The sequence below is a fragment of the Coenobita brevimanus genome, chromosome 27 (assembly GCF_032717465.1).
Source record: "Coenobita brevimanus isolate Jiangsu-jjx chromosome 27, ASM3271746v2, whole genome shotgun sequence".
NCBI classification, from domain to species: domain Eukaryota; kingdom Metazoa; phylum Arthropoda; class Malacostraca; order Decapoda; family Coenobitidae; genus Coenobita; species Coenobita brevimanus.
In genome coordinates this window covers 7,032,501-7,054,353 of record NC_136980.1, presented here as the reverse complement: position 1 = coordinate 7,054,353, position 21,853 = coordinate 7,032,501, and the positions used below count along the sequence as shown (strand labels likewise).

Here is a 21,853-nt window from a genome sequence, read left to right as displayed (position 1 = left end):
AAGCAGTGGATCAGTTTGGTTTAGTGGATGTGATGGTTTTTTATTTTGTGGTGATAATACTGGCAAATAATCTAGCCGTCAGGCTTTGTGGTTTGATGAATGTTGTAGAATTATGTTTGTTGGTTTTCATTTTGTTTTACGGATGAGGTGGCTCTGTGTTGTGTAGTGGTAATACTGGCAGTTAATGTAGCAATGGATCTTTTTCGTTTGAAGGATGTCGCAGTTATGTATCATTCACTGGTAATCCTGGTGATCAGTCTGGCAATGAATCTTTATCATTTGAAGGATGTGTCAGAATTGCATTTGTATTTTGTTTTTTTCCTATTTGTTTATGTGGATGTGGTGGTTCTGTATTTCAGTCAAGCAGTGGCTCTTTTTAGTGAAAGGGATGCATTAGAAATGCATGTGTATCGTACTTTCTTTTTTATATATATATATAAATCATTGGTGGTTAACCTGTTTGGTTTCGAAGATGAGGTTTATAGTAGCATCATTTATCAGCTTCAAGGCCGTTAGTGACCTCATTGTGGGAAGGTACCCAGTTAACAGCCATAATTGTTTTAGTAATATACGCTATTGTACTGCAATCTCTTTCATTTGTCTATCTGTCTTATGTCATGCCATTCATTAGTTTGCCAGTATGCCATCTTGTAATTTGAATATCCATTCAATTATCTGTCTGTTTAACTAATAGCCTTCCATTCTTCCATTTGTATGTTGTTAGAATACTAAGCGCATATTGTTCTCCATCTTCCACCGTGTAGTTTTGTGTAAATATGTAGACAAATGGAGTAAAGCACAAAGGAATGGTTAAAAACATAGGCTCTTTGCTGCCTCTGTGCTTAGTTAAGTTGGAAACATCTGCACACAAAAAAATGAATGACAGCATAAATATTATATTAAAGGAAACAAAGTCAGCAGGAAGCAAGTGCATATGAAGAATGACTGAAAAGGTGATGTGTAAGAAAAAAAAGAGGAGAGAGAAGAAGCAAGGAAGGGAAGTGAGAGATTGAAAGAAGGACGTTAAAAAAAAATAAAAATAAAAATGGGTAGAAAGGCAAGAAAGAAAGAAGGAAAAAAAGTGAGAGCTAAAGAAGGAGAGGGAATAAAAAGAGAGAAAAGGATAAAAAAGGTGAAAGAGAACAAGGGAAAGGATGAGGTACCATCGGAGCAAGTGGATGGTTAGTTATAGCTTTTAGTAAATTCCCGTCACTAGTCTAATGGCAGCTTAATGAAGCTGAAAATTACATCATGGGGCAGAAGGGATTAAAGTGATATAAATAACGCACAAGAGAATGTTAAGGTGTAATACACAAAGTATATCACTAAGGAAGAGTTGCTATGAAGCCTCTTATGCCACCTGGAATGCAGCACATGCCCTGATATCACAAAGTTCACAAAAACCTTGTGGCATTCTTTTCCAGCCCTTCCCACAGCCAATTTCCCGGTGGTCTTTTGAAATAACCAGCCCTGTTCATCATTACTCCAGTGGCAGTTTTAATATAAGCACATAGTAGCATTTATTATTCATACGTATGTCATGTTGTATAGTCCGTCATAGTCACATGGTGAAGCTGTCCTCACCCTCCTCGAAAGATGGATACTTTCAGCATTTAACAGAGGTTTGTAATATTTTTGGCAGTGAATGTAATGGATCCTCGTTTAACAGATACTTCGCATTTCAGAAAGACCTCTGTTATTTTTTGAAAGTGTGAGTGACGGACCCTTCTTGCAAAAAATACTTTTAGCATTTCTAAAAGATGTCTGATATTATGGGGATTGTATGTAGCAGAGACCTAATAGACACTTTCATCATTTCCCAAAGGTGTCTTAATATTTTTTTGAACTGTATACAACTGACATTTATTTTAACAGACACTTGCAGCATTTAAAAAAAAAAGATTAACATATAAATTTCACAGAAATCTTGCAGGACACCTGTATAGTTAGAGAGAAAATTAAAAAATATGAATACATACAGAGTTAAGATTGACTCAGTCACAGATCAACTTTCAAGTCAGGGACATGGCTCAGTTTCTGTAGGGTAGAATAGATGGACTATAGATAGTGTTTACATTTTCTAGAGAGGCAGATGTGGATAAGTACACGTTTCATCATCAAGGAGGCGCCTGGTGGCATTGTGGTTAGGATGCCCCAGTTAGAGTGACAGCCATGTGTTGGGTTGATCCCTAGCAATGACTAAAGATAAAGATGTGACTGGAGATATTATAAAGGTAATAGAGGTAAAGATGTGACTTTCATGAGATTTAACTGGCCTTCTAGTCATGTAATGCCCCCAGGGGAAGTAGGCTGGTCATCTACCCTTTGATGTACTAGACTACTTTATCTTAGTCTCAGGCCTCAACACCTCAAAGGAAGGCAACATGGGCTTGGCCAGTAGTGTTTTTTTTTTTTTTTTTTTTTTTTTTTTTTTTTTGTTGAGATTATTAGTTTAATTGAATGATAATTAGTACAATTTTATTTCTATGCAAATTAACATAAAAGTAGTTGAAGCTTAGAGCTGTAAAGAGAAAGAATTATTATTATTATTATTATTATTATTATTATTATTATTATTATTATTAGTGTTATTATTATGCCGTGTATGATAAAGATATGTGTATTTAGAAGTTTTGTAATACAAAATATGTTATTGTGATTATTACGCTGTTTATGAACAGAATAAATTTAAGTTATAGTACTTCATGCATTATTATTAATATTATTATTTTCTACCATTAACTGTTGTTGGGAATTGCAGTATATTTAAAATTTTTGTAATGCAGTATAGAGTCTGTCCATGTCTTTTTTTTTTTTTTTTTTTTTTTTTTTTTTTTTTTAATGGCAATCCAGTGGCAGTGAGAGAGAGACTTACATTTTAGGCCTTCAAAAACTAATACATAGTACCTATCCAGATAATTTTATTTAACTTAAAAAAAAAAGAAAAATGTTATACTGAAGGGGTCAGTGAAATCTGTATCTAACCCATCCCGTTGTAGTGGAACAAAATTGTCTGGAAATAGCAAGATTAAAAACAGAAGCATGTTCTGGAACTAAAGTGATTAATATTTAAAGAAGGTCTATCTAATTTGTATATTCCCACTTCCTTTTTTTTTTTTTTTTTTTTCCCCCATATATGCATGCATTTTATTTTAATGTATACTTTTTTTTTTTCTTTTTTTAATCACTTGGTGTCATCATCATTAAAATACCTTAATTCTTTAATTCCAGGTGACGTCCTTTTAAGTTTATTTTTCGTGCTGCTCTACCAGATAATTTTTGTCATTGTAAACCTTTCATACTGAGGGGATTTTATAAAGCCTGTGTCCAGCTCTTTCAGTTTTTAAAATTCATATCCTGCACAAAGTTACTGGGAGATAAGGCCCCTAACCATTGTTGAATCCTCTTAAATTTGGTGATGTATTTTTTATGTATTTTCTGTTTTATTCTGGTGGTGTAGTGGTTAGAATGTATTTGTTATAGTGACGGCCATGCATAGGTTTGATCCCCAAAATGTAACTCAAATTTTTTCAGTCATGTAATGCCAGCAGGGGAAATAGGCTGGACACCTGCCCTAAAAATGTACTGGACACATTGATAGTCTTTTTCCTTCTCACATTCAAGGGATATGGATTTGGCAGCTTTATTTTACTTTGTTTTTAGTTATTATTTATTTTTTCCCTCCTGGCAATATTGTCTAGCATAGAAAAAACGACTGGATAATGAAGAGAGTTATCTGTGTCTATCCTATCCAGTTTGAAATCTTCTAAGCTGGATGGAGTTATTCGGGGGCAACAGAAATAAACTGAATAAGTAGAGAAGTCCTAGGCTGATGCCAGACCACATTGGGCATGGCAAAAATGAAGCACAACATGGGGCTTGTTGCGAGTGAAGCACCTTGTGAAAATCCTTGGGGAGCAACAGTGAAGCACCATATGAGACGTAAAAATCCTTGCGGAGCAACAGTGAAGCACTATATGAGGCTTTTCTACACTGAAGTACCTTGGATGTGAAAATCCTTAGGGAGCAATAGTGAAGCTGTATGTGAAGCATTTTCTTAGACTGAAGTACCTTGTGAAAATCCCAAGTGAGCAATAGTGAAGTGCCATATGGGGCCAGAGCAAAGCACAGTGTGTATCAGTATCCTTGAGGTGTGACTAACTGACTTTGTTCCTAGGAATGGTCCTGCATCAAAAAATACTCAGTGTGATTGAAGGGGTCAGTTCGTACACTTCTTTCTTTCAGCCAAACAAAGAGTCATTTTGAGTGGCCCTGAAGATTTCCTAACACCTCTTAAGCAGTTTATTCTGCACTTAACACATTCAGTATCCTCTAGGGTGTTGCTGGTCCAAACTGCATTGGCATTGAAAACGCTACAATAGAAATACTAGAATACGTTTAGGTGCGTTATGCAAAATTATTCTCTTAGGAACGTGCTGCAAAGCCTCTTATACAACTTTGAATATAAATCACAGTCTTGTGGTGTAATTGTGAATTAAGTACTTCTGTTGGCTCATTGCAGGAAAGGCATTAGTTATAAAGATCTTAAGATTGTCAACTAAGAATAGAGACGTATGGAGGATATAATAGAAAGCCGTCTAATAGAATCAAGAATAAAAGAAAAGTGTAATTATATCAAGTCAAGGTTAATAGTGACTGTTTTGAACCCAACAAATTGACTAGCTGATAAGTAATTTGTGTTTAATAAGTGGAGTCAGGATTCCAGGGGCTTGAATGGTGAGTGAGTGAAGATGTGGCCCATTTAATTGGGAAGGCTTTTGGTAGTTTATTGTCATTACTTTTATTTTTCTTCTTATTTTTTATATTATTATTATTATTTATTTATTATTTTTCGTATTATGATTATTATTATTATTATTATTTATATGCTTAACCCTACCTCATCCCATCCTAAGGTGAAAAAAGAAGCCACGAAGATTATTGTCTAATGATGATACAAAGCACTGGACTAAATATTTATGTATATCATGAGGTTTTGACAGTTGACAATCATGTGAAAATTAAATTGAATATCGTGAGAACAGCTTTTAAAAGAAATTATAAGTGAAGATGATGGGAAAGTGAGGAGAGGGAGACTGAGAATGATATAGTTGTTGAAAAAAAGAAAGACTATTGTGGCTGAAATAATAGTGAAGAAGTGCATAAAGGCTGGATTGTTGGAAGAATAAGAAGAGGGAGACCAAGAATTAGTAGGAAGGATGAATATGTAGAAATATGATAATGTAGAAATGTGTGGAAGTAGAATTAGAGAAGGAGATAGAGCAAGAATGAGATGGAAGAAAAAGTTTAAAGAGTACATGAGGGAGGGCGTTTGGATTAGCCAGAGGGAATGATGGTAGAGAAGCTTATAGGAGGAGGAGACCAAGGATAAGATGGAGGAATGGGATGGAGAGATATGTGAGGGAGGGGGGGGTGCAAATTGGAGGGAAGGCAGTCAAATGGCAGAGGAAAGGACAACTGGAGGTGATTTGTTAGTGGCCACCCTTTACGAGATTAAGGCATCTGGCGATAGATAGTTGTGGTGTAAAGCTTGTTCCTAGTTCTTCCTAAACTTGCTTTATTCTAACTTCTAGCTCCCACATGTTATTTACTGGCAAAAAGGATAGTGATGATGAAGCATTGTGAAGCTTTTTCATACTTTAGTAATATTTTTGTGCTTCCTTGTTTGTGGATCCTGTTCTCCATCTATAAGTTGCTAATAAGAGAGTGTTGTTGATGTTTGTAAGAGCTTGCATAATGGATATGTGATGATGATGATGATGATGATGATTGTAGTTTATGAGTTATGTGCAGAGGTGACAGTGGTGATTATTTCCAATCCACAATAATGTATGTGATAATTGATGGTTTTGTTACAAGTAGTGAATGTCTGTGGGTTGCAACAATACTTTTGTCATGTACTTGTATGCAAAAGGTGCTGGAGAGGGATGCGTTTGTGCAGTGGCACGCATATAGACATGAGAGAGCTTCTCGGTTAGACAGACATCCTTCAGCTCCTTCCTTAGCCCCCAATAAGAGGATGGTGGACTGCAGGAGAGGGACAGCTTCAGCCTACAGTCCACTGGGTTCACATTTCAGTTGAAGTACTATTACATGTATGCAAAACAGAGGGTTAACACCTCAAGTAATGCAGTACACAAGGTAGAATGTATTGTAATGTAATGTATAGAATGTAATAAGTTCAGTTGTATATGCTTTTCTACTTTTTCATCCCATGTTCTAAGAGGAAGGGAGAGAAATAGAATTTCTAATTACCTCACAATCTGGTTATGCACGCACACACACACACACGCACACACACACATGCACACACACACACACACACACACACACACACACACACACACACACACACACACACACACACACACACACACACACACACACACACACACACACACACACACACACACACACACACACACACACACACACTTTAAATCTATCCAGAACAGTATGAGATGGTGTTTATGTATGTGTGAGACTGATGATTCACTCAGTGAATTTCAATCATATGAAACTGTTGCATTGTATTTTGTACTGTAGTGCGTTGTTCCCGCTTCTGGTGTTACTAACTCTACCATGATGACAACAGCAACTCCCATATCACCCCTGTCAGGTATAGGGGTCCCTGGCTAGGCTGCCACAGTGCAAAATAAGGCAGAATATATGGGTAACATGCCTGGCGGTATACTAACCTTAAGACACCAGTTGGGATGAAGGTCAAGTTGTAACACCTCTTAGCAATTTTTTCTCCACATCAGACTATAAAATCCTCTTGTATGTTATGAATGAAGTGTAAGGACCCTGTTCTGCCCCTGATGAGGCACTGTCTTCCACAGGAAGGTGTTTGCTTATTTGTGGGTGATGGGTCTGTTCAGCCAGACTGACCAAGGTAGAGCAACAACAACTGTGTCAGTATTAAATCAGTATAAGCATAAGATGAGAATATTAAAGTGCAATGTGCAAAATAAACTGCTTAGGAAGAGATGCTAAGAAGACTCCTATGCCACTCATTATACAACCTATAGACTTTGCTAAATATTCTGAACTACAGCAGCCTAGCCTTAGTCCCATACACCTGACAAGAACTTGAATGGAACTAGCTGTTTTTGGTCACTGACTCTACACATTATTAGTCAAAACAGTAGGTAGCTTAACATACAGGGCTGATGGCAGGATGAATCAGCCTCACTGGAATACAATACTGTACTAATAATATAAGTTGGTTATCATGCTTATTCAGAATGTTAAAGCCTTCAGTACCATGATCCTTGTTTTATATATCATTTATATATGACTGTACATCTTTTTATATCAGTACTGTCATGCTGTAAGTGATGTCACAGTGTCCATTGAATGTTAAGGGATGTCAAATTCCTCTGAATATTAGGGGACTGTCACAAAGTCCACTGATGTCACAAAGTCCATTGAATATTAAGGGACATTGTGACCACTTCCTAGTGTGACTGTACATCCTTTTTGTCATCGCATGTAAGGGGTCAAGCTGGGAGAGACTCCTTTCATACTAGCCAGAATTAAGGTCTGTATTATATATGAGTTAAGCTGAAAAATATGAAACCTTTTAGTTGTAGCAAAATTAAGGTGTTGTGGTACTGAAGGGTAATTGCCAAGTACTTTTATCAACATAGGTTAAGTTAGCTTTTGTGTAATGTAATGTATATGTAACAGTTCTAGTACTGTAGTTATTAATCTAAATCACTGAAATGCTTGGTTGTGTAATGGTTAGGATGTCCCAATCAGAGTGACAAACATACATAAGTTTGATCCCTAAGGGGTGACTGGAGGTTTTTCAGTCATATAATGCCACCAGGGGATGTAGGCTGTTATCTACCCTTAAATGTACCAGATTACACAAGCCTTTTCTCGGGGCCCCTACACCTCGAAGGGGGTAATGTGGGATTTTTTGTTCAATTATTGAGGAATGTAATTTTTTTAATGATCACTATAAAGAATTGAAAGTACAAAAACAAATCTTTTCTAACCCATCAGCTAATTGTAATGCTATGTGGGATATGTGACACCTGGTGGTCCCGTGGGTTAAGGTTCTGCAGCCAGATATGATCCATAGGGGTTTATTTCTTAGGGAGGGTTGGGGTTTACTGCTTACGTAATGCCACCCAGGGTCAGGCAAGTTTGGTCACCCGCACCTTAAATGTTTGGGCTGAGTAGTTTAGTGTGTGACTCCAAATGGGGCAGAAAGGATGGGATAATGTTGATAATTGTGGTAGTGGTGATGGTGATGGAATATGTAAGCTCTTTTAGTTTTAATTGTAATAATATTCTCTTGCCATCAAATGACTTGATTGTTATGTATATGTTGCACCAAGCCCAACTGAATGTAAACCCAATGGACTGCAGGCTGAAGTTGCCCTTTTCCTACAGTCCACTTTCCTCCTTTTGGGGGATGTGAAGCGAGTTGAGGGACGTTATGTATAACCAGAGAGTGGAGTCACCAAGTTGTATTGGTGCTACCACATAAAACTTTGAAAGCATCCTTACCCAGCACCAGGTGATGTGGCTCTGGAGCGAAACACCTTCTTGTGGTGGCATCGATGTAACCATAGTACCTCCACTGCCCAGTTATAAAAATGTTTCTCATCTCCCTTCCTATCCCTCTAAAGGAGGATCATGGACTACAGGAGGGCAGCTTCAGCAGGAAGTCCACTGGGTTCATCTTGATATGAGTCTGGGGCCACAACAACAACATAATCATCTAATGGTAGCCCCTCACAGGGTGCAGCATAAGGTAATAAGTAGATCAGTAGAAAAAACAATACTACAGCTGTACATCCATTTCATGGCACTTCTTCATGACTAGCATTGTATCATTCGTTCATTCATTGCCAGACGCCATGTATCCCGAACAGGGTGGCCAAGGGCTTAGAGTTAATTGTTTTATAGGGAGGGGCACTAATGCTCCACCAACCCCACTTGACACGTAGGGAGAACGTTATGCCAACAGCATCTGGTGTTCCCAGGCAGTCACCCATCCAAGTACTAACCAGACCCAGCGTTGTATATTAGTGTTAATCCAGTGTTACAACTCAGCATTAAGATGGAGAGATGACAAGTTATACCCAGTTAGACTGAAAAAAGTATAGCAGTAAATAGATCCTAAGAGAATATTTTATTGACTTTAGACTAAGTTGGAATGAAAAGAGTGTAGGCAATAAACAAATAGATCATTAGAGAACATTTTATTGACTAGAACTATAAGCAGTGCACACAGCCAGCACCGATAGCATACAAACGTATAAAAGACTACCAAAGGCACAGAAATGTCTACAGTCCATTTAAAGATTCTTGGTGAGGATGCTTTGCTCCACTTACACCTAATTGCCTGATATTAAGCATGGAAGAGTTAATACTACCTCTCATTACTGTATCTTCTATTTTGTTATACAGTCTTGATTGCTTGATATAAGTATGGAAAAGTTAAAACTGCCTGTCATTACTGTATTTATATTTCATTTTGTTATATTTATGTTGCACTCAGCTTCACAGCATCAAAAATATTTGTGTGTTTTGTTTATGTGATCCCAGGCTCATCTGGACTTGAACCCTGTGGACTGCAGAACGATGTTGCCCATCTCGTGCAGTCCGCTATCCTCCTTTTGAGTGATAGGCATTTCCACCACCCAGATATATCAGTGCCACCACACGAAGGCTTCCCTCTCAAGCACTGGGATAAACCTATAATACCCCCTAAAACAACAGTAAGTGTATTTCTAAGGTGGAAATAACAATGTTTAATTTTGGCGCCTGGTGGTTCAGTGAGTAATTATTGCGCTCCAATCGGACTGAGCCAGTGAAGGTTTATATCCAAGGGATGGTTGGGGTTGATTGCTCATGTAATGCCAATCAGGGATGAGTGAGGCTGGTCACTCATCTGAAATGTCGGTACCAACTGCTTAGCCCCGGACTCCTACGCTCCTCATAGGGCAATGTAGGCTTCGATGATGGATGGATGGATGGATGGATTAAAAATAATATGGCATTCATGGCATTCAAAGTGTTTATGGCATTCATGGATCTGGAAAAAGCATACGACAAAGTAGACAGAGAGGGACTGTGGAAAGTTTTGCGTATGTATGGTGTAGATGGGAAGCTGCTAGGTGCTGTCAAGAGTTTTTATGATGGTAGTGAAGCATGTGTAAGAGTTAATGGGCATCTAAGTGAATGGTTCACGATCGGTGTATGCGTACGACAAGGTTGTGTGATGTCCCCATCGTTGTTCAATATATACATGGATGGAGTGACGAGAGAAGTAAAAACACGAGTGTTGGACAGAGGGATGGCATTGGTAATGAATGGTGATAGATGGAATATCTCAAATTTGTCGTATGGTGATGATGCAGTACTGCTTGCAAGTACCGGACAAGAACTTGGTAAGCTAGTGCAGAGTTTTGCTGAAGTCTGTGAGCATTGTGCCTTGTGAGTAAATGTAGAGAAGAGTAAAGTCGTGGTTATTGACAGAGAAGGTGACTCCCAGTGTGATGTCACAGTGAATGGAGAGAGACTGGAATTGGTGAGAGAGTTCAAATACTTGGGTACAGTGATAGAAAAGAGAGGAAAATGTGCAAAAGAAGTTGAAAGTAGAGTGACACAAGGAAGAAAAGTAGCTGATGCAAAGAAGGCCTTGATAAGAAACAGACGCTTGAGTGTTGCAGCTGCACGAGGCTTACATGAGGGAGTGTTTGTGCCAACTTTCACATATGGGTGTAAGACTATGGTGCAGCATGAAAATGAGAAGTCAAGAGTAAGAGCAGTGGAGATGGGACTGCTGAGGAATGTATGTGGAGTACGAGGGTTGGATAGGATACGAAATAATGTGATTCGTGAAAGATGAGGAGTGAGGAAGTCGATGGACAGCCGAATCGAAGAGAGTATACTGAGATGGTACAGTCATGTGAAAGAATGGATAACAATAGAGTGGTGAAAAAGGTATACCTGAGCGAATTTGAAGGAGGCAGGAGATGAGGTAGGCCAAGGAGAAGGTGGAGAGATATGGTGGATGAGGGTTTGAGGAAGAGAGGTTTGGAAGTCAGTGAGGCTAGGGAACTGACAAGAGATCGAGCTGGCTGGATAAATGTTGTGAGGAGAAGTGCATGATCAGGAATTTTGGCACCCCGTGTGAGCATGGCAGTGACTGGATTGACTCAATCAGATACGTTTGCGTGAAGCTGCAGAATGTGATGAATGTTTTTGGTGTATCCAGTAGAGCCAGGATCCTGGGGGCTTGAATGATGAGTGAATGGAAGTGTGGCCTATTTGGATTGGGCAAGTTTGTGCTGTCTGGACATTGTTACTCCTCACCCTGCCCTGGGGTGGGAAAGGAGGTCTGGATGATGATGATGATTAAAAATAATAACTTTTTTAAAATATGAGAAATAATTGTCATAAAACTTGTACACCATTTACCCTTTAAGGTTCACCTAGTCACAACTCAGTCTCATGTTGGGGGCATTGCTTAGTTTTGCCAGGGAAATATAAGCAGACTGTAGTATGTACTGTATGTAATTCACAGTGTTGCCAAGTAAATATAAGTGGAACAGTAGACCCACAGAAATATCACTTCCACCACATCAGTATAAAAGGACTGTAGCATTTAATTCTCAGTTTTGCTAAGTTAACCTCTTCATTCTGTTGACTTTTCCACTGTAATCAGGGCATCACCAGAGGCGTTTATTTAACTTTGTGGGATCTTTTTGTGGCAAATGTGTAAATGAAGGCAAAATCCATCCAAAGCTAAATAAAATAATCTGAATGTAGCCAGGAAAATCAAAAAGTACAGGATCGGAGTGAAGGGGTTTATATAAAAGCGTTTATGACCTACACTATTCTAATGTTAACAAAAGACTCTTAGTAAGAATTTTCATGGTCTGATTATCACAGTTTGTTCCCAGCCTGGTCTCCTTATGACAGTAATAAATTAACATAACCCCATTTTCCTATATTATACAATAGTTCTTTCACCTTAATTTGGGCCAGATTTTCTTATCCTCACCTAGTGTACTTTAAATTGCTTGATATGAGAATAAGACAGTTATCCTTAGTCTGTCTGTTCCCTTGCCTGTAGCTTCATCATTTAAACTCCATCTGTCATGATATCTTTAAATGGATGGGTCTCTATATTGACTTAGGTTTTTATTTGGCATCTGTCATTATGTGCCATTTGGACATTTGTCATCATGTATCATTTGGGTGTCTGCCATCTAGCATATGGCTACATCTCTAAAACTCGTTTGTCAAGGCAACTTCAAATGAATGGGTTGTATTTTGACATGTTTCATTTCCTTTGTTAGGACTGAATTTTGCAGGCTTTGGCATTAAGCTCTTTCTTCATGAAAAATAAGGTTGAAACGATCAATACAGTAGGTCTGTTGCATACACACCTGGAGGAGTAATGTAGGCTTAATTTCTTGCATAGGTATGATGCGGGCACTTTATATGGGGCAGTTTAGGATTTGATGATAATGGTATGAAACAAGGATCACATCTAACCAGTCAAGTAGAGATTTTTCTGTGACTTCCCAATAGTTTCCAGTGATTGTTGGGAAAAGATTAGCAGGTTTTGGTGCTTGTTTCAGCATATGGTACACAGAACACATCAGCTGTGCCACAGCAAACCTTAACCCCTTGAAATTTGGTTAATGTCCTCATTAGTTCATGCATGCCACTACACAAATTTATTAAGCTTAGGAATTGCCTCCTATATTCCGATGCCTTACTGAGGCTGTGTATAAAGTAACCCCACCAGTTCGAATAGTCAGTTCAAGAAGATTGACAAGAGATAGCAAGGTTCAAAAGAAAAATACATCCCAGCACTAAATGGGTAAATATAGAGATCCTTAAACCCATTGGGAGAATTATTATTATTACTGTTATTATATGTGGTAGGTGGAGGCGCTCACCATCCACTCATTCGATGTAGTGCTGCTCTCGCGTGTCTGCCCTTTCCTCTCCTCCATCCTTCTTTACTTCTATCCTCTTCTGTCTTTCTTTTTTTCATTCTTTCCTTGTCCTTCTGCCTACAGGTGACTTTATACTCCCTCTTCTCTCTTTCTTTCCTTCATTCTTTCCTCTTCCTTCTGCCTGTGGGTGACTCTATGCCGAGTGACAAGCCAAGTGGTTTCCTGTACACCAGGAAACCATTCACAGTGCTGGGTGGTAACCATATAACCAAATTTTCTCACCTACAGTAGTTGTGTAGTGGGTAATTATGACACTCCAATCGGATTGAGCCGATGAAGATTTATATCCAAGGGGTGATTGTGTTTATTGCTCATGTAATGCCACTCAGGGATGAGTGAGGCTGGTCTCTCATCTTAAATGCCAGGACCAGCTTGCCTAGCCCAGGGCTCCTACATTTCTCGTGGGGCAAGAATGGATTTGATGATGAATGAATGTTGATTTATTATTATTATTATTATTATATAATGTGGTAGGTGGGGGTGCTCACCATCCACTCACTCGATATAGTGCTGCTTTGGGTGTCTGCCCTTTCCTCTCTTCCGTTTCTGTCTTTCTTTCCTTATTCTTTCATCTTCCTTCTGCCCATAGGTGACTGCACTGAGCGACAAGTCAAATGGTCTCCTGTACACCAGGAAACCATTTAGTACTCTGAGTGGTAACCATATAATCAAATTATGGCGCCTGGTGCTTTAGGGGGTAATGAAGGCGCTCCAATCGGATTGAGCCTGTGTAGGTTTATATCCAAGGAGTGGTTGGGGTTTATTGCTCATGTAATGCCACTCGGGGAGGAGTGAGGCTGGTCGCTCATCTCAAATATCAGGACCAACTTGCCTAGTCCTGGGCTCCTGAGCTCCTCATGGGGTGGCATAAGATTGGATGATGGATGAATGTATTATTATTATTAATTATTACAATCAGTATTCTCATTTTATGATTTTCTAAAGGTTTCATTGCTTGTAGTGAAGGGATTACAGGATTATAAATACTCTTCTGTAACCCCTTCACGGCCTAATGTTTCTCCCAAGCTGAAGATAATGGTCTGAAGGTAACAGGAGTATAAAAGTAAGCCATTGGATTGAAGGGGTTAAGAGGAAGCGTGGCACTTTGGATTGACTGATTTGATAGACTGGCTAGAGAGAGAGAGATGTTAGGCTGCTCCCTATGTAAACATGTTGCATTTTATAGTTGCTGTTGAAGTAATTTGTATTTACGTGGTTGGTCATAAAGCAGCAAATACTGTGAGGTTGCTTTTGATGAAGAAATAAGTTGCCTGTGTGTGTGTGTGTGTGTGTGTGTGTGTGTGTATTTACCTATTTGTAGTATACAGGAATTGAGCAATGCTCGTGTTGTCCTGTCTCCATATCCACATTTATCAAGTCTACCTTTACACACATGAATGTTTTTCTCATGCACCACCTCTTTGTCTAAGCCGTTCCAAATATTTAAGTATTTACCTAATATACCTAATTGTGATATACACGGAATGTACTATGCTCATGGGTTTCCGTCGCTGTTTCTCAATAAGTCAAATTTAGCTTTAAACTCGTTTAAGTTTTTAGACTGGACGATCTCTTTGTCCAGGCTATTCCATAAGTCTATACTTCTGTAAGGAAAGCTATATTTCTTGATATCCTTCAAGCAGCTTGACTTTTTCAATTTCATTCCGTGTCCTCTTGTTGCTCTCTTATCCCATACAAACAGATCTTCTTTGTCAATTTTATCTACTCCCACCATGGTCCTGAACACTGCAATCATGTCTCCCCTCTTTCTCCTTTCCTCTAAGAAAGGCAAATCCAGTTTTACCAGCCTCTCTCTGTATGACAGGTCTGTCAGACTGGGGACCATCTTGGTTGCTGTTCTTTGTATTCTCTCAATCTTGTTTATATCTTTCTTTTTGTGTGGGGACCACACTACCGCTGCATATTCTAACCCGGGGCGGATCATTGCCACTATCAATTTTTTCATCATCTCCTCATCCATATAATGAAATGCTACTCTTATGTTAGTCAAGAGTTTATAAGTCTCTCCAACTATCTTGTTAATGTGCTTTTCTGGTGACAAACTATCTTGGACCAGCACTCCCAAATCTTTCTCTTCTCTCCTTTTTGTGATTAATTCATTACCCAACAAATAATTCAGTGATGGCCTCCTGGTACTTTTACCCATTTCCAATATTTTACATTTCTTTACATTAAATTTCATTTCCCACGTCCGGCTCCAATTGTGTATCCTATCCAAATCCTCCTGCAGTATTTTACAATCCTCCTCAACCTGTACCTTCCTCAAGATCTTTACATCATCAGCAAACAGACTTGCATAACTGTTCACTTCATCTACCATATCATTTACGTAAATCAGGAACATTACTGGCGCCAACACTGAGCCTTGAGGGACTCCACTTGTTACTTCCCTCCATCCAGACATCCTATCCTTTATTACTGTCCTCATTTGTCTGTCTCTCAAAAAGTCTCTCATCCATTCCAGAAGTTTCCCCTTCAGTCCTCCTATATATTCTAGTTTCCACATTAGTCTCTTATGAGGTACCTTGTCAAAGGCCTTCTCTAAGTCTACTGTAAGTAGGCTACACACAATCCACCCAACCATTTCTCTCCTGTACCGCGTCAATCGCTCTTGAGTAAAAGCTCAACAAGTTAGAAACACATGACCTTCCACTTCTGAATCCAAACTGACATTCAGCCAAAATATTCATCTCTTCCAGATATTTTATCCATCTGTCTTTCAGGATTCTCTCACACAATTTTGCGACAATGCTGGTTAGAGACACTGGTCTATAATTCAGGGGTTCTTCCCTGTTTCCTCCCTTGTAAATTGGTACCACATTTGCCCTCTTCCATTCTTGTGGCACTTTCCCCTCTTCCAGTGAGCATACGATTAAACTGTGAATTTTATCCGCCAGTTGTTCTCTGCATTCCTTCAGTACCCAATTAGAAATTCCATCAGGTCCTGGGGCTTTCCTTACATCTTGAGTTTCCAGTAATTTATACACTTCCTGTACCTCCACTTTTATATCTTTTATCACCGGAACATTTCTAATCACTCCCTCCCCTTCCACAAGCTCCTTTTCTATAGTGAAAACTGACTGGAAACGTTTGTTCATTATTTCTGCTTGCATTGCCGCATCCTTAAAGACCTCTCCTTCTACTTTCAGTTTAGTGATTCCTTCCTTTTGTTTCAGTTTGCCATTAACAAATCTATAAAACAGTTTGGGTTCATCCTTGCATTTGTCTATTATACCTTTTTCAAAATTCCTTTCTTCTTCTCTACGTATTTTTGTGTATTCATTTCTTGTTCTTTTATATTCTTCCTTTGTTCTGTTGTTACCTCTCTTTCTCCAATTGTTCCACGCCTTATCTCTCTCTTTTTTTGCTATCATACACCTTCTATTAAACCACTCCTTTTTCCTGTTTTCTTTCCCTCTTACTCTTGGTACAAATTTTTCCACTCCCAAATTATAGAGGTCTAGAAAGATATCCCACTTCCTCTGTATCTCTCTTGTTTCTCTGAATTTTCTCCAATCCGCATTTTCAAAAAAGTTTCTCAATCCTGTAAAATTTGCTTTCCCAAAGTTGTATCTTCCCTGTCTATGAAGCTCGTCTCTTGGCTCGACGTTCCCTATTAACATCTGGAACTCAATGACCACGTGTGTGTGTGTGTGTGTGTGTGTGTGTGTAGACCCTCAACCATTAGTGTGAAGTATGAATGCATAATTTAAAGCTGTCACACTTAAAGCAACATACATAACACTCAGTCATATTCTAAGTACAGTAGCTTTGTGGATATAAAACCTCTTTCTTATAAATTTATTCTGCATATTAACACATTAATATCCACTCCTGTGTTACTATGTCAGTATTAGCACGATATAAGTAGCACACAAGAGGCTGTTAAGGTATGATATGCAAAATAAGTTGCTTAGAAAGGTGGTACGCATCCTCCTATGTTATTTAGAATATGAAGTTGAGTTGCCAGTGAGGTCAATTACCAGCAGATACTCAGTGACTTCGCAAGCTTAACTAGACACAAAACTTATATTACGAGATTTGTCCAACAAGAAACTGAACTTTTAAAATAGTGCACCAACTAGCCGAGGTGGCATGATTATGACAGGAGCACTGTGTAGTCGCGACTTTGAGCTTACACTAGCTGCATCACACCGCGTCACTTAATCATCAAAGTACACACGCTTGAGTGAACGTGTGTTTAGTACACTTGAAATTATTTTTCCAGTAGTCAGAAACTGGCAACCTTTCAGGGTGGATTTCAACTTTGGGAACCAAAAAAATCCACAGGGGCCAAAGCCGGAGAGTAGGGTGGCTGGGGGACAATAGTCGTGCTTCGCCCTGAAGTACAGACAAGGAATTTTTGGAATTTTTAATGTAGGGAAATGAATTCCCCGAGCTAGACCTTTATAGATCATATAGCCCCGCTAGGTGACAGGAGCGCGCTACATGTCCCAGCAGGGCAGCTACCCGGGCGGGGCGCGAACTCTCAACCCTTTGGTCTCGTGTCAGGCGCTCTACCAGTGAGCCACTCTTCCCCCGTACAGTTAAGGAGCGATGCATTGTCATGGTGCAGCATCCAGGTTTTGCCTGTCCATGCCCCAGGCTTCTTCCTTCACACTGTTCCCCTCAAATGCTTAAGGAAGTCCAAGTAAAACTTTATTGACTGACCACATGGAGCAACTTATGATGAACGATGCCCTTCCAGTCAAACAAGATAATAAACTTCACCTTCACATCTGAACAACTCTGACGTGCTTTATTTGGTTGCGGTAACGACGTTCCAACCCACTGCGACAATTACCTTTTTGTTTCGACATCGTGACCGTACACCCACGTAAAAGTTTTCCCAATTTGAAACAGAATTTCAAGCAGCCACATTGCTTTTCAAGATCCTTTATTGTTCAACTTGCAGCCAATCACCAAAAGTAGTATTCCCCCGAACTAGACCTGGACAGATCATATAACCCAAGTGCTAGGGCAAAGGCAGCTACCCGGGCCAGGAGTGAACTTTCGACCTCGCGATCTCGAGTCACACGCCTTGCTACCGAGCCACTCCACTCCCCAACAAATCACTAACTGCACTCAAGCACATGTATACCTCAGTGACTAAGTGGCGTGGCGTGGTGCGGCTACTGTAAAATTAAAATTCAGAGTTGCCACTTTTGTGTGTGTGTGTGTGCGTGTGTGTGTCCAGCTCTGGGCAAAGGTTTCAGGGCCTATTTCTCGGGGAGAGTGGGCTATCCCAAGGCCCAGTAGTCCTCCTACACCTCTACATGTCACCACTTCGGCGCTAACACCCACCGTCCATATTGAATACACGCTAGGGCTGTCTCATACAGGACTGGTGTACTAGTATTAGCGGGGGTACTTTTACGAATGTCGGCGAGTCTTCTGGTAGATCAGGAAAGTCTGTTTTTATGATATTCAGATCCTTGAAGTGTTCCCTGGCCCAGCCGGGTTTCGAACCTGGGTCCATTAGGACTACAGACCGCCTCTCTACCGATTGAACCACCGCCTTCCCCCTACACAGTGCTTCCGTTGCAATCACGCTATGCCGGTTCGGTGGCCAGGTACTCAAAAAGTTTGGTTTCCTTTCGGACAGACCTCGTACATTGACTAGCGATCTTAGAGAAACAGTAAGGCAACATCGCAGGTACCTGTATATATGATGTGTCAGCTTTAGGGTTGCTTATGTTAATGCTTTGACTGCATTAATCCTGTATGTTAGATGAGGTTTGCCTGTAACATTTATCTTGGATTAAATGAAGTCTGCCTGTAACATGTATTGGAGAATTGTCTGTAACATTTATCATGGATTAAGTGAAGTCTGTCTGTATCATGTATTTGAGGTGTTGGGTGAGGTTTGCTTGTGCACAATGCAGAGGGATGGAGAGCGGTTCACTTTTAAATCTCAATCACTGGACGATTCCTTATTGGCTCACAAATGTGTTGTCAATTTCCAGTTGTATCTTTGACGATCTGTTCTTGCAGGAAGACAAGTGGGTGCGGAGGGTGAGAGGTTTGAACATTGAGGGTGGAGTTGTGAGAGGTACGGACCTGGGACGAGGTTATGGAGTGTGTGATCAAGCAGTGTGAAGAGCCGCCATTGGTTAACAAAGGTTGATGCATGCAAGCATGTTGGGGCCTTTATATATGAGCATCCGAACGAAAAGCCTGGGGCATGATTTTCTTGCCCATCATGAAAAAAAAAAAAAATGCATCCAGCAGGAAGTTGACTGAAAATGTATTGGGGAAATTCAGCCCATGTGCTCCTTATAGGCTCACAATCTCTTCCCATTCCGTTGTTCCATCCTCTTTCTTGACGATGATAAAATTAGCGCAGACATAGCGGAAGAACACCAGGTTTTCCAGCGCGGCGAAGAAGTTAGCTAGGGTGATTGCCTCGAGGCGGTTGGTGTATACACTTGACTGTACCTCATTGTCGCTGTAGCAGTGGCGGTCGTCATGGCCAATCAGATGAAAAACTTTCTCATCGGTAAGTTTTTCAGTTTTCGGGATATTCGAGAGAACAGGAAACCTCCAGCGGCGGTATCTGTTTATAACTGAAGGTTCCACGGTGGTCTGCACCCCCTTGCGGTAGAAGTGCTTTAGAACGTCCCTGGCTCCTTGAGGCGTCAACTCCGAACGCATCAGGTGGATACCCGAGTATGCCTTCCTCATCCTCGAGAGAAATTCACACAGTTCATGTACATCCTTGTCAGTTACATCCTTAAAACAGACGTCCATGAGTGGGGTTCTGACCTGTGGTACTTCGAGCTTTACGACTTCACTAACTGCCATGTCAAAGTCAACTTCAAGCCACATTAAAGACGGAAGGTCATTTGGACACCTTAGTGCAGCTTGAATTGTCTTCTCATCCTTCACTCTTGCTCTCATGCAAACCAGATTCCTCGTGGCTTCGAATTTCCCCAAGTCAGAAATTGTTCCAGCGGTGAGACAGCCCATGAAGTCCTCTAGGATCCCATTCCCCTCCTGGATTATTTTTATAAGACTGTCGGAGGTGTCAGGATTCCCCCAAACAAGGTGGTTCATCTCCCCTAGAAACATTGGAACCTTGGCGGCAGACACGAGCGCCAAAACCCCTGGTAGTTGTGGCGCCAAGCAGCTTTTCTCGGTGGATATTAGAACCTTTTGGGGAACCGTGTGTTGTAGGAGGCACTTCAGTGGGTCCACCAGAATTGCTGAATCGGATATATCCCACTGTTTTGGATAATCTACCTCGTTATTCATAATCTGTATGATTTTGGGATGCAGGTTCACTTCATTCGTGACCTTCATTGTATAACCAAGTCTGTCCTTGGCCCTGTCCATGTGCAAGACAAGACTTTTGGCCACTCTTACAAACTGTTTATCGGGACGGACTGGTTGGCAGCGAAGAAGTCGGCTAAAATGTCCAGCCACAAATATTACAATCGGATCTTCATCTGTTATTCGTTTGACCAGGGATTTCATTGGAGTTCCGTGCAGGTTTTGAGCCAGTGCATCCCACCCTGCGAAAAACTGAGTCAGCGGTTGAGGGAAAGACAGCACCGTTGTCGAGGCGGCCGAAAGGGAAATTGGGAGGAGGGTGTTGACAATCATTCCCACAAATTCGGGCAGGAATAATTTCGTAGCCTCTAGTTCCAACTCATACCTGTTGAGGAGTCGCTTCGTCTCCAGGTTTCTCCGACATATTTTCCCTAGAACTGATATCCACTTCTCGATGACTCCAGTGGCAAGGAGTCCGCTTGATATCAGTTGAGCCTGAATCAGACCCCAGAGCATTTCCGTTAAGGTGGTTGTTTTGTCTGGAGTGATAAATCCGAGCTTCCACGCTTCACAGACTGGCTGGACTAGGCTACCGTAGGACAGAGCTTCGCTACAGAAATGCCAGTTATTTGTCATAAATTCCTTAAACGAGCCTAGCTGATGGTCAGATAAGTATTTGGAGGATAGGTGGAGGACGTCACTTCTGTCCAGGCCCTCCATTTTGATGTGAATAACGTTCATGTGTTTTGATAGAAGACTGTGGCAATCCGAAGCCTCACCTGGAACAGTTAGAATCAAATAAGAAGTCTCTTTCCACTCGCCAACAGCTTTCAGTAGCTCTTCACTGGCCAGGTGAGGAACATAGTCATCGATTATTAAAAGAACCGGTGCAGTCTCCATCCAGTCGGCTGTCGCTGCACCTCCCCATCGAGAGACAGATTCGGGGATTTGATTCTTGATGACTTCCCAGAGTTCGTTTTCAGAGAGATCATACCCGTTGATGATGAACACAGCCTGAAACGAAGAAAAAGAAGAGGTAGAGGTACTTTCACTCAGGCTATGACCAACTTTTTGCCACATACCGAGCCAGCATTAACACCCCCCTGTCTGCCTCACCTCCCACCACCCACACCTACCTCACCACCTTGCCTGCCTCTGCTAACCCTTAATATATTCCTCCCTACTCTCTCCTGCCATCATCATTATCATCACTTTTTTGTGTCTGCTTCGTCGGTACTATTTTTTGTCAGTTTTAAATTGTGCCTAGATCTTTGTCACAGTGCACTGTCCGATCATAATCATCACCATCATCATCACTGTCACTGCATCTTCATCAACATCATCACCATCACTGTATGTCATAATCATCATCACCATCACTGTATCATCATCACCACCACCATCACTATATCATCACCACCACTATTACTGTAAAGCATCACTACCTCCACCATCACCGTATATCATTAACATCACAACCACCATCACTGTATATCATTATCATCATCTCCACCATCACTGTATATCATCATCATCACCAC

The 21,853-nt window shown here is 40.5% G+C and overlaps 1 protein-coding gene across 1 annotated transcript in view; it reads right to left on the bottom strand.

Moving 5' to 3' along the window:
• Positions 1-19,316: 19,316 nt before the first annotated feature.
• The window catches only part of LOC145394368 (uncharacterized), an 11,470-nt gene continuing 8,933 nt past the window's right edge, over positions 19,317-21,853 (bottom strand). The window contains exon 4 of the mRNA XM_080268240.1: positions 19,317-21,326. Within this exon, the coding sequence (XP_080124366.1) occupies positions 19,317-21,326 (2,010 nt within the window). The remainder of the gene's footprint in view (positions 21,327-21,853) is intronic.